Here is a 16065-nt window from a genome sequence, read left to right as displayed (position 1 = left end):
GGCGCTCGGACTATGACTCCCACAAACCCTAGCGCGGCGGCGTTTCCGCCACCCGCCCGTACGTCACTTCCGCCCCGCCCTCGGTGGACTGCAGTTCCCGTCGCCCCGCGCGCGCGCCGCTCCCGCCCACCCGGCCCGCCCCTTCCTCCCCCCCCCCCGCCCGTGTTGTCGCGGCGGCCCTGAGATGGCGGCGGTGGCGGCGGGCGCGGCGGGCGGAGCGGCGCCTCAGCAGCAGCCGCCTCCACAGCAGCAGCCCCAGCCGGCGGCGGGCGGCGCCGCGGGCTCCGGGGAGGCGGGGGGCGGCGGAGGGGGCGCGGGCGGCGGAGGAGGAGGCGGCGCAGGGGGAGCCGGGCCCGGCCCGGGGTCGGGGTCGGGCGGCGGTGCGGCCGGGGGCGGGGGGGAGTCGTGGTACCTGGCGCTGCTGGGCCTGGCCGAGCACTTCCGCACCTCCAGCCCGCCCAAGGTCCGGCTGTGCGTGCACTGCCTGCAGGCCGTGCTGCCCCGCAAGCCCCCGGCCCGCATGGAGGCCCGCACGCACCTCCAGCTCGGCTCCGTGCTCTACCACCACACCCGGAACGGGGAGCAGGCCCGGGGGCACCTGGAGAAAGCGGTGAGCGGGGGGGCCGCGGGGGGAGGGGCGCTGCGGGGCGCTGGGCGCTGAGCGCTGAGCTGACCGCCGTGTTCTCTTGCAGTGGCTGATCTCGCAGCAGGTATCCTTTGGTGTCCGCCTGAAGTCGCCCCAGATGAGGCCCGGCGCTGGGACGGGGAGCGAGTCCCGAGTTCTTTAACGTCCTCGTGCGGCTGCGGGCTGCTTTCTTAACGCGTGTGTTACAGTAAGGATTGGGGGTGCCGCTTTGAGTTTTTACTTAACTCAGATGTTGTCAGATCCCGCAGTTTGAGGACGTGAAGTTCGAGGCAGCCAGCCTGCTGTCCGAGCTGTACTGCCAGGAGGTGAGTGCTGCGGTGTTGCTGGAGGCGGCACGGGGCTCCGTCTGCTGCTGTGCCTTTGCTCTCCGTGCGGGGTGCGTTTGTTATCAAAGGGGTTTGCCGGCTGTATCCTGGCCCGCATCGATGGAGAAGTGGCAGCGGGACGAGGGAGGGGTTGTTGTGCCCCTCTGCTCTGCCCTCGTGTGGCCCCACCTGGAATACTGCATCGGCTTCTGTGCCCTCAGCTCGGGAAAGCCGTGGACTTTTGTAACACGAGGTGCTCAGAGGGCCGGAGTGCCTCTCTTACAGTGCTGGGAATAGTGGAACAGTCGTCAAAGAAGCTGAATAGTCTGATGCCTTTGAGCAGACTTATTGTTGTGTGGTCTTGGATGTTAAAAGCCTACTTGGGTTACTTTTCCTATTTTAAATTTCCTGACTTGGGAGGCTTTGGTTGAGGATCAGCACAGAACGCATCTTGTTCAGAAGGCCGGCCTGGCTCTTGTGCTGATTTGGGTGTGTGTTTCTGTTTCAGAACTCGGTGGACACAGCGAAGCCTCTGTTACGCAAGGCCATCCAGATCTCACAGCAGACTCCATACTGGCACTGTAGGCTGCTTTTCCAACTTGCAGTGAGTGACGTCCTGTTGCTAATTGGGAGTTCTGTGTAGCACTGTGGCTGGAAAAATGGCTGTAAAACTGTGTTATGTGAAAGATGTTGGACACCTCTTTGTGAGGTCCTTCACGTAATGACGGTGTTGTGGTTCTTTATTTTTTCCAGTCATCAGTGGAGAGACAGATTTGAGGGATTTAATTGCTCTTTTGAGGTGCTCTGTGAAAGAGGGCTGGCTAGCAAGCAGTTTCTGTTTGATGGCTTCTTAAGTCACCTGTACTTGTGTTTCCCCCCCTTCCTGATGAGCTTAAACAAGCAGACCAACTTCCTTGAAAAGGAACTGCTGAGCTCCTTTATGTAGTTTGGGAACACTGAGCAGAGCCTTTCCTATCGATTAAAGGACAAATGTTTGCTTTGCAATGAGTAAATGCCTGAGTACTCACAAGAAGCTTAAATGTTTTTTCTCGGTGCCTCCCACTGAATGGGATCCTTTCTTGGAGCTTGACATTCTTTGCTGATTTCTTTTCTGTGTGGTATTTCCTTTCTGGCTTTTGCTTGACCACAAGGGTCTGTATGTCGCACTGCCTCAGTGGTGTTCTTCTGCCCTTGTGTGGCTCTCTACCTGAGTCTGGAAAACATCTGAAATTTGGGAGATTGGAGGGAGGGAAGGCTGCTCTGCAGGCTGTGCCATCCCTTCCTCATCACCTGAGTCGTGCATTGCAGAATCCCTCTGCTCCTCCTCCTGGGGAGCATTCCTTGTGTGTCTGTCTGAGGTTGGTTGTGTCTGAATCGATCCTCCCTGCTCTGCACGTACTCTCAGTAAATTGCAGCAACTTGAGGGTATGAAACCTGGCTGAGAAATTCCTTCTGAAATGTCACAGGCTTTTTCTGGAGAATGCAAAGTGCTCCTGGAAGACGAGTCCAGAATGAGACAAAGTAATTAATGTGTCAGTTTAGCAGTTATCGCATGTAAAACACAGAAGTAATTACATTACAAAAAAAAAAGGATTATTAGACTCATTAAGGAACGCTGACCTTTTCTGGCCTCTTTTCATTTCAGCAACTTCATACTCTTGAAAAGGATTTGGTATCTGCGTGTGACCTTTTGGGAGTGGGAGCAGAGTATGCCCGGGTGGTGGGGTCAGAGTATACCAGGTGAGTTCCTCCCAGCTGTGGTTTTGTCCTTCTCTCAAGGGATGTTTTGGGTTGTTCTTATTTGGATTTGTTCTCCTCTGTTCTCCTCCGTTCTCCTCTTCTGTTCTGTCTGTGAGTAAATTAGAGATGTGGCCTCTGGTTGCCACGTGGGTTTTACAGGCAAACCAATATTTCTGAGTGCTCTCTTAGATCTGAGAGTTTGTTCAGCTCTAATTTTCCTGTGAAAATCAATGATGTCTGCTAAGACCTGGCTTTTTGTTGTTGTTGTTTTCCATACTGAACTTTGTTTACTGTCTTTATCAGCAAAAGATTTTCCATTAGCCTTGGTTTGACCTTAGCAGCTACTGCAGCTGGGATGGTCTGAGGGCACAAAGCTGAGAGGTTGGCTTTGTGGCTCCTGGTGCTGGGATCGGACCTTGCCATCTGGCTTTTAAATGTGGGGGGGTTTTAGGGGGGATCTTGTGTTTCCTTTGGATTATGACCTTATTTTGTTTCATTTCAGAGCACTGTTTCTGCTAAGCAAGGGAATGGTGAGTTGGATGGGCTTCTAAATTTTTAACTAGTGTGGTACAAGCTAGAAGAGAATGCAACTTATCTGACTGTCAGTTGGTTATTTTGAGGTATCATCTGTGCTCTGTGTGTTCTGTTTGTGTGAGCACAGAACTGAATGGGCCCACAATAAGCCTCAAGTCTGTAGGGCTCTTGTGAATGGGTTCCTCTGCTTCCTGTTATAAATGATGACAAATGTGTGGTTTCTAACTGTGAATTGTCATTGGGACCCTTGGAATTCAGGATGAAAAACCTGCTTTTGCAAATAGAGGCCTTTGAGTCCAGTTGTATTGGAAAGAATGGATTTCAGTGTGACTTTGGTCTTTGAGAGTCTGAACTGCCAAGCACAACATTGATTTGTGTTTCGAATTACAGCTCCTTCTGATGGAACGGAAGCTGCAGGAGGTGCACCCTCTCCTTACCCTGTGTGGGCAGATAGTTGAAAATTGGCAAGGAAACCCCATCCAGAAGGAGTCGTTGCGTGTGTTCTTCTTGGTCCTGCAGGTCACACATTACCTGGATGCTGGGCAGGTGCGTGCAGACTGCGAGAGCTGGGCCTGACTTGAGTTCATGAGTGCAGATTATTCGTTGCTTGGCAGGTTTTCTCAGCTCAGTGAGCGTTCAGGTGAGTGGGGTGCAGAGCTGTGTCTGAAATGCATCATCTTGTGCAGGTGAAGAGTGTGAAGCCGTGTCTGAAGCAGCTTCAGCAGTGCATTCAGACCATATCCACGCTACACGATGATGAGATTCTGCCCAGCAACCCTGCGGATCTCTTTCACTGGCTGCCCAAGGAACACATGTGTGTGCTTGTCTACTTGGTGAGCAGCTCTTCTTTACTTCATGCAGATTGCTGATGAATGAGGAATTGCTTAAAAGTGGTCTGAAAGCAGCAGTGATTGATTCTGCAAAGCGTGCGCTGCTTTGCATTGCGCTGACAGTTTGATTCTGACACAGCATCTGTGAGAAAATTGCTTTCAGTGACGTCAGTGTTTGCAAAGACTGTGTGAGAAACCTGGGAGCTGGAATAAAGCTTCATTAATATCAAGCCAGATAATTCTAGGGGAAGGTTTGATTTTCTGTTGGCTTATTTTTATTAACAGAAGAGCAAACTTGACTTCACCTTCCTGAAACTGGTTGCCCCACTTCTTGCATGTCATTTTGTTGTTAATTGATATAAAGCCTTAGCTTAAAATGAGTGCCTGAGGAGTTGTGTGAACGCTCAGAGCTCTCCTCTGCAAAGGAAATGTTTTGTAATCTTTCCTGTGTCCCCTGGCAGGTGACAGTGATGCATTCCATGCAAGCAGGGTACCTGGAGAAGGCTCAGAAGTACACAGACAAAGCACTCATGCAGCTGGAGAAGCTAAAAAGTAAGTATAAGGATGAGAATTTGGCTGATGCTGTGAGATTCCATTACTTGTTGCTAATTTAAATTAAAAAAGAAACCAGCAGACCTTTCCAGCTCTCTGGGACGGCCTTCCTGTCTGTTTCTGCTGTATCTGAGAACTGTGCTGGGTGCTTACTTTGATTTTCTGAATGCAGAAATTGGAATTTGCACAAACAGCTCTTTGTGCTGAGCCACCTGCACTATAGGGAGCTGGCTGGGTGCAGGAGGCTCTGTGTGCTGTGGCTGTTCGTATTGCCTTAACTAAACTTACCAGATTCCCTTTGTTCCCTCTTCAGTGTTGGACTGCAGTCCTATCTTGTCATCTTTCCAAGTTATTTTGTTGGAACACATCATCATGTGTCGGCTTGTCACAGGACACAAAGCCACAGCGTTGCAGGAGGTAAACACAGGCTTCAAGCATTTCCTTAGCTGGGGATGTGTGCAGTAATGACTTGTGAGATTGTGTTTTAAGAAGGATTCTTGGGCTCAGATGGGGGTTCCAGCAGTGCTAAGCTAACGAATGCCATCAGGCCTGATGGTGCTTGGTAATTAGCCAGCTCTTAATTTGTTTCATTCACCAACGCTTCGGAGTTGCTGGTGGGCTTGACAGGTGCTGAGCAGTGGCCAGAAGTCATCCCTTCTTCCTGGTCGCAGATGGCCTGGTGTCTTCTCCCTCCATTCAGGGCTGAGGGCAGCTCTTAACTCTTCCCCTTTCATTTCCTCGTAGTGTTCCTGTCCTCCTCCTCCTCTGTCTTTAAGGCTCTCTGACTTTCTGTCCTTTCTTCCTCTTAAATCAAGGGGAAAAAAGAAGGGGGACAGTTCTCTAATGCAGGAGTACACTGCGCTTTCTTTCTGTCCTCCCAAGCATTTTTAATTCCTGTCTGCCCCTTATTTATAGGATATGCTGCTGCATCATCTCAGCCTCTGTTGTCAGCCTTCACGTGAATGTGTTTGGGGGAAAATCAGCTAAAAGAGCAGTGCTGGGCTCTCAGTGCTCCTCGCAGGCACGTTCCCTTTGGAAGAGTTTGATTCCAGCTTTTTCCATTGTGGGTCAGCACAGAATCTGAGCATTTCCGAGCAGATCTGGCATTTGTTTGCAGGTGGTGCCACCGTATGGCAGAGCTGCAGCAAAGCAGATCGTTCCAAACCAGTTCCTGTGTGTGTGTGTGTGTGAGTGTGGGAGGAGCGTGCACAGAGCAGCACATCCCTCAGCCCAAGGCACAGCTGGCTCTGCCATCACTGAAGAGCAGCACCGGGTCCTGGAAGCGGTCGCTTACTGAGTGCTGTGTGCGGTGCAGTGAGGTGGACAGAGGGCATACATCAAAGCAGAGGAATGTCTGAAATGGGTTGTTTTTTTCCTAACAGATCTCACAAGTCTGCCAGCTCTGCCAGCAGTCTCCCAGGCTGTTTTCTAATCACGCTGCCCAGCTGCACACTCTGTTAGTAAGTGTCTGTGATGAGAGGGAAACGTGTGACTCTTTGAGGCCCATGCATTGAACAGTCACCAGCTGTGAGGTCACAGTGACGCAGGCAGCAGAATTTCCTGCTGAGCAATGGAGTTTGCTTTGCTGTTTGCCTGTCCTGCTGTGGGGACTCACAGCCAGCTCTGCTGTCAGAGTCTAAAATCCCCTTTTAAAGTGTCCTGTGCCATGAGAACTGGTATGCAGTGTAAATACACAGGAGATGCACTGCCTGTTTCTCAGAGCATGCTGTGGGAACTGGGTGTGGGGACAAATAGGAGCAGCATTGCTGTTTGAAAGTTGTAAGAAATTAAGAGCCTTTTTTCAGCCAGATATGCTGATTTCTGGGCATGCTTGCCTTCTTGGCATTCTGGGCTTGGAACAACATGCTGTTACCTTAACAACATCATGTCTTCTACAGGGGCTCTACTGCATTTCTGTTAATTGCATGGACAATGCAGAAGCACAGTTTACTACAGCACTGAGGGTAAGGTTTTTCTTCTCACAATATGGTGGCTGGGCTTGTGATTGTGTGGGGCACCAGATAGGTGAGGCCGAACGTCTGAAGACTGTATTAATTGCATTAGTTCAGATTTTCCTCTGCTGACCAGGTTTCAGGACAGGGAGAATTTGTTGGTAGCTAAAAAAATCAGGCGTCAAATCTGAGCGTTTTCTTTCTTTCTTTCTGTGTGTATTAAAGATGGGTTGAAGTAATTCTGGGCTGGGTGCTGAAGTATTTTGGCTGTGCTTTGTTTTAGCTCACTACACACCAGGAGCTGTGGGCATTCATTGTGACAAACTTGGCCAGTGTGTACATCAGGGAAGGCAACCGGCACCAGGAGGTGAGCGCTCACTGCAGCCTGCCTGCAGCTCTGCACAAGTTTCCCTTTTCTGCATGGTTCCTTCCTGGTTTGGACTAACAAACAAACCTGAGACAGCATTTGGGTCTGGAGCAGTTGAGTTAAATGACAGCTAAGGATTTTCTGAGGAAGTATGAACAGTTCATAGTAATTTTTATGACGTTTCAAAGGTCATCTCTTGTATAAAACTCGATTCTAGGACCAGAATGGACATTTTCAGTGTGTTTGTAGTGACTTGAACGTTCTGATGCGAGGTGCACCTTGTGTCAGATTCTTGCTGTCTAAACCATCAGCTGTGTGTCAGAAGCACTGATTGTCTTTTTTCCCCTCTCACTTTGTAGCTTTACAGCTTATTGGAAAGGATAAATCCAGACCACAATTTTCCTGTGAGGTGAGAGTTCCAGAAACTGTGCTGATGTTGCACTGATGATGGTAATACTGGCTTTGTATCGGGCTTTATTCAAAGAAAACAGAATAATCCTCTTCTTTTCAAGGTAGAAGCTCTGACTGTGTGTTAAACGTTTTGTGCAGAGGTTTGGTTATGGGGCTCAATCCCTCACAACGTGACCGTGCTGTTTGTCACTGCAGTCCCTCAGTGTCAATGTTGTGCTTTGTTTGTAGCTCCCACTGCCTTCGAGCAGCAGCTTTCTATATCCGAGGTCTGTTCTCCTTCTTCCAAGGAAGATACAACGAGGCAAAGTGAGTACGAAGCGCTGCGCCTGGAAGGTGGGGAGGAGGAAAATCCAGATCAGGATTTAAACTCAACATGAGAACCCGGAGGCTTTGCTTTCCAACCTCCTGGGTTCCCTGTGGGTTTAGCCAGCCTCCTGTTTCGCTTGAGGCAAAGACTGTTTTACATCTCTTTTGCTCTGAGAAACACTTGCGTGGTGTTCTGCAGTGGCCCATCTGAAAGAAAGGCTTTTCAAAGGGGGATGTGTTCAAATCCTTCTTGCTAAATGAGAGGTGAGGTTGGGAACGGAGCGTTTTGGGCTTTAAAGTCACCTGCAGCACACGGTTATTCCTGGGTGCTCCTATTTGCTGATGGGGTTCATTGGGTTCTTAATGACATTTCTTAAAAACCTCAGGGAAAGCAGATTTTGGTTCAGTGCTTCGTGTTGTGCTGTGTGTTGGCAGGAGGTTTTTGCGAGAGACGCTGAAAATGTCAAATGCAGAAGATTTGAATCGATTGACAGCATGTTCCCTGGTGCTCCTGGGCCATATATTCTACGTGTTAGGGAATCACAGGGTGAGCCTTCGTGTGTCTGCTGCTACCGTGTGTCTGAGCATTGATTTGCCAAATCGGGGCGCTTCCTCGAGTTGTGTTTAGGAGTGTTTGTATGGAGGTGCCCCACTGGGAGCTGGTAGGACATGACACCATTGGTGCACGCTGAGCAACTCTTTAACAGAGCAGCAGTGTTTGACTCCTGTTGTAGAGATGCCTGAAATCACTCAGGGGAAACAAAAGAAGAGAATGAAGGACAAGGGGCGTCATGCAGTGGGATGGTTTGGGAGGAATTGTGGGTGTGAGCTCTTCTGAATTCTCATCATATGCCAGAATGTGTGAAATATTTCTGTTATCTTGCACAGGACAGACAACATCATTCCTAGGACGCAGCAAAACTCCAGACAGCTTTAGATGATGTTTGGGTTATTGTCCCGTTAAGATTTCAGCTTGCCAGCTAGCAATTAAATTAGGCAAAATTTCAGTCTCAAATTCAGCCTCTCTTCAATATATTACATATTTGCAAGGGGAAAAAATACTTCTTTGATGTTGATGTCTGCTCTTCACCAGGAAAGTAATAATATGGTAGTGCCAGCCATGCAGCTTGCAAGCAAGATCCCGGATATGTCTGTGCAGCTGTGGTCTTCAGCTCTGCTGAGAGGTGAGTGAGGAAAACACATTCAGAAGTGGCAAAGATCTGTTGCTGCTCTCTGGGGTCAGTGTGGAGATGCTCACTGTGCAGACTGGGTGCCTGGCTGTGCAGAATGCTGTGACTGCATGGGAAGGGCTCCAGGTTACAGCCAGGCAGCATCCATGCTGTTGTTGCTTTGCTCTGACTGCAGCTCTTGCTGTAGTAAACATTTTATTAAGCTTTGCTTCTACGTGGGGGCCTTAATAAATACAGGAGGCTGCTGTATCACTCATACATAAATATTGTTTAATCTGACTTACATGGGCCCCAGGATGCTTTGTTCAGATATTGACCAGCTTCTTGGCAGACTGTCAGCATTAATGCTGCAATTGATTTGCTTTCACTAGAAAATAAAGCAGTAACTCTGCCCCTTTTCCAAGAACTCACCCCGCACTTTCAGTTTCCATTAAGCTGTCGTGTTTGGTGCAAGGATGGTGCTGTAAACCAAGCACTGGGCCAGGCTTATGTTCTGCTTTGCTACTGCCTGTGCTGCAAAACTGCTTCCAGGCAATGGAAATAACTCGTTTCCAAGTGGTGGCTGACATACGAAACGTGCCAGCAATGATGATGAATCTGCTGTAGATGAAAGGCTGCCCCTTGTTCAGCCATTGCTGCTTCTGTCACGGAGGCACCATTCCCATTCTGCTTTGGTTTTTTAAGAGCTTTCCCATAGAACTGCTAGATTCTCTTTTGGAGAAGAGATGCTCCATCAGGAGCAGTGGAATGCCAGCACTTGTTCACCAACAGGAGCTGTGTCTCAGCCCTCGCCTCTATGCTTCTTAACCCCGTTAGCTAACATTGCAACGCTCGGTGTGTTACCAGTCTGAAATCTGGCTGAGCAAACACAGGAGACAGTAGGACCTGCATTGGGGATGGGCAGAGCAGCAGGCTGTGAGGGCCTGAAAGCAAAGGGCAACGAGGAGGGAGAATAACTCAAGTGCTGCTGTGAGGTGCGTGCTCCAAACCAGCCCTCGTTCCCACTAGATGGTGCCAGATCACAGAGTGAGAGTGTGGGTAAGGAGGCGCTTTCCTCCTCGTCCAATTAGTGTTATTTGAATGATTGGAAACTGAAATAACATCGAATCCTGTGTGCTGCCAGGCCTGTTGGAAGGAGGAAGGGCTCGGGTTCTTCATTGCCCCTGCCTGTTCTGAGCGGGGTGGCCTTGATGTCTTGGCAGTTTAAATCATTCATTCATTACTGTAAGGGAAGAGTTGTGTCACACAGAAGTCTGAACAGTGGTTCTCAGGGAGTAAATGAAGCTCTTGTCCTGCAGACCTGAACAAAGCCTGTGGAAACGCAATGGATGCACACGAGGCAGCACAGATGCATCAGAACTTCTCCCAGCAGCTCCTCCAGGACCACATTGAAGCCTGCAGTCTTCCAGAACACAATTTAATCACGGTAAGCAATCTTCATCTCCTGGTTATGAGCGCTGTTGAGGCAGGACAACGTGCTTTGCTTTCCTTTGATATCCCTGTGAGGTCTTTGTTTCCTCCAGTGGTTTTGTTGGCACTCCAGAACTTTCTTTCAATGCCTTTTGTAGCAGGTAGCCACTTCGTTTGGGTGAGAGCTGCTACTTTTGAAAGAAAATTAATGTATTCTCAGGTTTCATTTTAATGTTCAGATCCCCTTCTTCTGGGGAATGCTTTGAGTACTGCTCTAAGAATGGTTTCTATTGATATAATTTTAGTGTTTGTGGGTTTTCACCTTTATCCATAAATCTGAATTTCCAGCTAATGACGTTTGATGTCTGTTTAGCTGCTACCTTAAGGGGTTCCTATTTTGGACTTCTCACTTTTCACGTTGTTCACAAATATCAAAGTGCTCTCTTATACTGGAATTCAGCAAGGGTGAAAGACGGTCCATTCTTTTAGACCAAAATAACCTCCATTTGGGATTGGGAATTTGGGAGGCGAGGAAACCTGACATCTTTTCCTAACATTCCCTTCGTGGGAGGAAAAAAAGGCTTTTGCCAGGAAGAAGCCGATTGCTTTGGCTGCAGAGGGATGGTGTGCTGTGCAGCCCGTGTTGGTGATGCCCACAGCCTGTCCCCCTGAGCTCCGTGCTCTGCTGACTTTGTTTGCCATTGCTGGCTTATGCGTAATCCATGCTAGATTAAAAATGTGGAGGTGGAGGAGGATTAAAACCCATGAAATCTGCCTATTTCAGGAGATTTTGATAAATCTGAGAGGAAAGCATGAAACGGGTGAGAACCAGAGGCTTTTATTCACTCTGGAAACCCTACAGCTGCAGTGTAGAATGGGCTCAGAAGCATCTGAATTGAGGTCTGTCATTCGTGCAAGCCACAGTTTCCCCTGCTCCATGTGTGTGACAGAGTCCAACCTGACGCTCAGCTTGTCATGAAATCAGTGATGACCTCCATGTGTGTGGGCAGCTCCATCCTCTGGCCTTGCTGCTGCTCCTCCCCTTCCCAGGTGGTGGCTGGAGGGTTTTCATGCTGTTTGTTATCTTGCAGTGGACAGACGGACCACCTCCCGTACAGTTCCAGGCACAGAACGGACCCACCACCAGCCTGGCCAGTCTCCTGTGAAACACAATCAGGACAGTGTGTTTAATAAGAAACAAACCAACAAAGAAACAAACAAAAAAAAAAGCCAAAAAAAAAAAAAAAAGGAGAAAAACTCATTGCAAAATCTTTTCTTCAAAGAAAAGGCAGCAAATTCCTCTTCTAGCGAGGGCCTTGTAGGAAACTGCATAAAGACAACATACATTTCATAGACTTGCAAAGTGAGAAGGGCATTTTGAGCTACTTTTACATAACGTGTGTGAATATACAGCTAGAGTGTATATACCTACTGGTTTTAATCTGTTTTCCTCTTACTGAGAAGTAAGGTTTAGTCCAAAGGACGCTCGTTCCTTAAGCTGTTAGACTTGGGTTTTTAATTTGTCACAGAGAGTTGAGAGGACTTGCACAGTTCGGAATGCCAGCTGTAAGTGCTCAAACCTTCCCTGAGTTACAATGCATGCCAGTTTTAACATCTTCTGTGCCCTTCTGCTCCTGGGAACAACGGGATTCAATGCTGACTGGCTGTAGGTGCCCTAAAGTTTGATGCTTGGTTCTCGCGAGCCGCCTTGCAGCGCTGAGGGCGGAGGGATGCGGCTCTCACTTCCTTGGCAGGAGCAGAGCTGCACATCCCTCAGCCTGGGGCTGTCAGTGTGTGTCAGTCTGTGCCACCGCTGTCCCCATCAGGGTCTCCCTTCCGTGTCCCTGCACTGCTGGTGAGGCAGAACCAGAACTGCAGCTCCCTCATCTCCGTTGTTTTGTAGCGATTTGTACCAGAGGAGGAGATTTCTTCTCATTTTGGCCCAGCTTTTAGCATCCTGCAGCCTCACCAAGGCAAGGCAGTGTGTGTGCCTTAACGATTTCTACCAGTGAGGGTTCAGCTCAGCGAGGTGGTTGAAGCCAGTTCCCATAGAAGCAAGAGGGTTGAGCTTAGCAAAAAAAGTATTTCTGTGTTGGCCCCTCTGTTTTATCTCCCTTTTTTGAGCTCCTTGGTCTCCCCGTGCCTCTGCAGCTGTCCTGAAGCAGGATAAGCGTGGCCCAAATTCCTTCAGTAGGAAACAGTACAGAAGCTGTCAATCCTATGGAGCTGTGCCAGGCTGCTGCATTGCAGTGTGACCTTACAGGGTTCCAAGGGTCAGATAAAGGTAGGGTTTTTTCTTTTCCTCTCCTGGTAGCTCTGCATATTTATCACCCAGTTGAAAAAGGGAAAGGGAAAGGAATCTGTTAGCTGAGTTCCTTTGGTAGGTCTGTGTGCTTTTTTTGGAGAGAGAAAGTGTTTGACCCCTCAAGGAAGACTGAACCCTGTCTCTAATGGTCCTCCTATTGGAAAACCCTTCCCCCTATCAAGCAACAGCAAACGCAGACACGTTTTGTAATTCAAACCCTTTGGTTTTAACCACTGAATGGCATAAAAGGGACACATCCTCATCCCCTCAGTGGGGTTTTATGCTCATCCTACTGGACGTGCAGGGCAGATTCAGATCCCGTTTTCAGATTCAGATCCTGCAGAAGCTGTGTTTTAGGCCTCGTCAAATCTCCAGTAGGCAAAACATGTCCTCAGTATCGCTGTAAGGGGTTGCAGAAGGAAATTCAGTGCTATTTTGAAGTCTATTTTATTCCCTAAAAACTCCAAGAAGAAGGAAGGCCGTGAGGTTTGTGAGCTGCAGGGATGCATCAGACACAGGGAGGGTCTGCGCAGATGGAAGCTGCTGCTCTCGCCATGCTGTTGGTTGGGATGGAGTGTTCCCTGGCTGCCATCCACCTGAAGCTCAGCTCCTGTGAGGTGTGAGGAACGGCCGCAGCTGTGCAAGTCAGCACTCAGTGCTCTAGCATTTCCCACTGTCCCGTTTGGATGATACAAACTCTTTGTTTCCACTCTGCCACCCAATCTGAGGCTGTTGCTTAACCTGATAAGACGCCCATGGCAACTGCAATAAGTGGCTTTAAAAGTCGGCCAGAGAAGTGCTGCTTCTATAAGGCAATATTTAAGAAATTACCCCAACTGTAGCGAGCCGTGGTTCAGGCTGAAGTCAAGAAGAAGATTTTGCAGCAGAAAAGGTCCCCCGGTGCCACACAGGAGCTGCATCTCCTGCCCTCACCTTCCTCGGGGAGCTGCGTCGCTGAGGACTGCGATTTCCGGCTCCTCGTCACACGAACCAAACCGCTCACAGCTCAAATCCCTGCCGATGTTCTCAGGAGGGAACGGAGGCCCGGAGGCAGCGGCCGTCCGCTCGCATCTGATGTCGGCACGCTCGGGTCCTCAGCAGAAGCGCTGCCTGCGTGCGGCGGCTCAATTTGTCACGGCAGGAGGAAGGAGGTGGGATGGAGGTGGGATCCCAGGCCGTGACACGGCAGCTTTGCTTCGCATGCAGCGGAACTCAGGTGCAGCGGTTGAGCTGCTGCCCGCAGAGCCGCCCTCGGCCGTTCCCCATCGCACACTATCGGAAGTCGTGTAAATTTGGAAATAGCTCGGTGATTTTCTATCTCTGAAATTCAAGTGTACATTTGTTACAATGTACAGTGCTTTTTAACTACGCTTGTATATTAAATTATTTAATAGTTTGTGCTTTTCAGTATCTTTTGTATGTAGCAGAGATTAAAACAAGGACCTCGAGACTGAAGTTCTTCCTAATTTTTGGATGCGGATGTAAAGCTGAACAGAAAACCAGAAGTTTACAGTTTACAAACAACGTTCTGTTAATTGCTCGGTCTGTCTGACTCCATTTGAACAATGTATTTCTAATCTTTCTTGTCCGATCATTTAATTCTCTATAAAAGCAAACACGAAGTCTTTTATGAACTTCTAAAAAAAAAAAAAAAAAAGAATTATTCTTTTAAAGATGTAATTTAGGAAACTGTACAGTTTTTCTCTGGTATTTTTAAATGAGTAGCACGAACTTAAACAGAAACACCTAATCACTGTTTTGTAGATAGTGTAAAAACTTATATATGTATAGAGAACGCAGTCTGAAGAACAGTGTTTGCCATTTCCTACAGAATGGGTATCAGGAAGGCCTGCGTGCATGTGAAATCAAATTCATTTTGGGGATAGGGAATTCAAAAACAGAGAAAGAAAACTCACGAGCTTTCTCTGTTGTCCCACACGTGCAAAAATGTACACTGCTAAACGAGCAGGGCCTTCAGCTGTGACGCCGCCTACAGGCGCAGCACAACATTGCTTCACTGCTTTGATTTTTATTCAGCTTTCCACGTGTGCCAGCAAGTCGAACTGCGATAGAAAGGGTTTGGTTGTTTTCCCTCTCTGTGTCGCTGAGCTCCAGCCCGCGCGGATCCCAGTCCTTCGGGACGCAGCAGTTTCTCACCAAAGCAGTGGGGACTGATGGAGGGTGGTCGAGGCTGCCTGGAACACGGAGGATTCGGGATGAAATACCATCAGTCTGTGCTCTTCTACTGTCTGTCTGAGCGACTGTATTTAATTGTTTCCTGCAGTGAACCTTTCAATGTTACGTCAGGTTTGTACAAGGTATTGTTAAGTGTTTGTAGTGCTCCATAAGTAGGATGTGTACCTTCTGCCAGTGCTCCTTTCTGAAGCTGTACATACAGTAACTCCTGTAATGAGACGGAACCGGGGGCATTCGTTTTTGCCTTTGTTTCCTCTCGTTTTCTACGTTAGAAGAATTTTTAAATAAAGTTTAATTTTCTTCTAGCAGTTGGTGGAATACTGATTCCTTCAGCCCATCTGCAGGCAGTGCTGCCCAAAGAGGGCCCTTCCCATCACCCTGCCAGGACCTGGGCTGCATTGCAGCTGTACCTGAGCTGCTGCCCTGGAAGGAGAACCGGAATTACCTGATGGGGGACCTGACTGCTCACCTCTGCACGCTGCTGAAGGCTGATGTGGCCAGGAAATTGCAGGGACTGCTGGAAGCTGGCAGATGTCAGGGTTACAACAAGGCTTCTGGTGGAACAGCTGGGGTTGTTATTTCTTAATTTGGTCTAAGCCAGAAGCTGTGCACTCAGGGAGGATATCAAGTTTGATCATCACAAACGGGATCTGGTTTAAAAGTGCTTTCTGCCTCTCTAGCCCAGAACCGGAGCAGTTCAGGCAGGCATTTTCACACTTCTATCTGAAATTTAGAGCTGATCCATCTGCAGTGAAACTTTGAAGCAACATTTCGGACCTTTTGCCGTACGGTCCCTTTCCAGAGCCGCTCCTTCAGCCCTTCACATCACACCAAACAGGTTTTGTTCCAAGCAGCCGCTCGCTTCGTGAAACTTTGACCCAAACGGCCTCGGGAAAAGTCACCGATGGAGATTTCAGATCTCTGCTTCGGCTGTCAGGGAGGTGAACGAAGATCGAGGCGTTCCTTCGGGAGACGCGGCAGCCCCAGCAGCACCTGCAGCTCCGGACCGCCGGAACGGGGCTGTGAGACGGCTGGAAGGGAGCGATTTTATGGCAAAACGTAAAACTTCGGGTTTTCAAACAAAAGAATTACGGAACGCTGCGTTCATTGCGAACGTTTGTTCGATCCTGGCGCTGCCCGGAGCGCAGCGTTCGGTGCGGCGCTGCGGCCGATCCGCGCGATCCCGGCGGTTCCCGGACCGCCCCTCGGACGGCGGCCGAAGCCGGGCGGCCCCGACCCGCGGAGCGGAAGGGTTAAAACCGGAGGCGTGGCGGAGAGCCCGGCGGTGCCCGCGCACCCCGACCTACATCGCGGGAGGAAG

At 49.3% G+C, this 16065-nt stretch overlaps 1 protein-coding gene across 1 annotated transcript; it reads left to right on the top strand.

The window, feature by feature from the left end:
- Positions 1-12: 12 nt before the first annotated feature.
- Positions 13-15049, top strand: MAU2 (MAU2 sister chromatid cohesion factor). The gene is made up of 20 exons (XM_042891886.1): positions 13-58; positions 333-610; positions 693-710; positions 886-951; positions 1460-1555; positions 2597-2691; positions 3194-3221; positions 3616-3771; positions 3912-4058; positions 4517-4607; positions 4921-5024; positions 5990-6067; positions 6506-6571; positions 6843-6926; positions 7286-7335; positions 7566-7643; positions 8079-8190; positions 8737-8827; positions 10132-10259; positions 11335-15049. Exons 1-20 carry the CDS (start codon positions 13-15, stop codon positions 11407-11409), a joined length of 1887 nt encoding a protein of 628 aa, XP_042747820.1. The 3' UTR covers positions 11410-15049.
- Positions 15050-16065: the final 1016 nt, after the last annotated feature.

This window comes from Lagopus leucura, unplaced genomic scaffold (assembly GCF_019238085.1).
Source record: "Lagopus leucura isolate 7727_CA_CO unplaced genomic scaffold, USGS_WTPT01 145-27_obj-0_obj, whole genome shotgun sequence".
Classification (NCBI taxonomy): domain Eukaryota; kingdom Metazoa; phylum Chordata; class Aves; order Galliformes; family Phasianidae; genus Lagopus; species Lagopus leucura.
This window is presented reverse-complemented; position numbering and strand designations above follow the sequence as displayed.

Bases quoted from the DNA above. Each gene is read 5' to 3' on its own strand.
- MAU2 (XM_042891886.1), top strand. From the start codon at position 13: ATGACTCCCACAAACCCTAGCGCGGCGGCGTTTCCGCCACCCGCCC. The intron at 952-1,459 runs GTGAGTGCTGCG...TTTCTGTTTCAG, and splicing joins CCGAGCTGTACTGCCAGGAG to AACTCGGTGGACACAGCGAA. The intron at 8,191-8,736 runs GTGAGCCTTCGT...GCTCTTCACCAG, and splicing joins ACGTGTTAGGGAATCACAGG to GAAAGTAATAATATGGTAGT.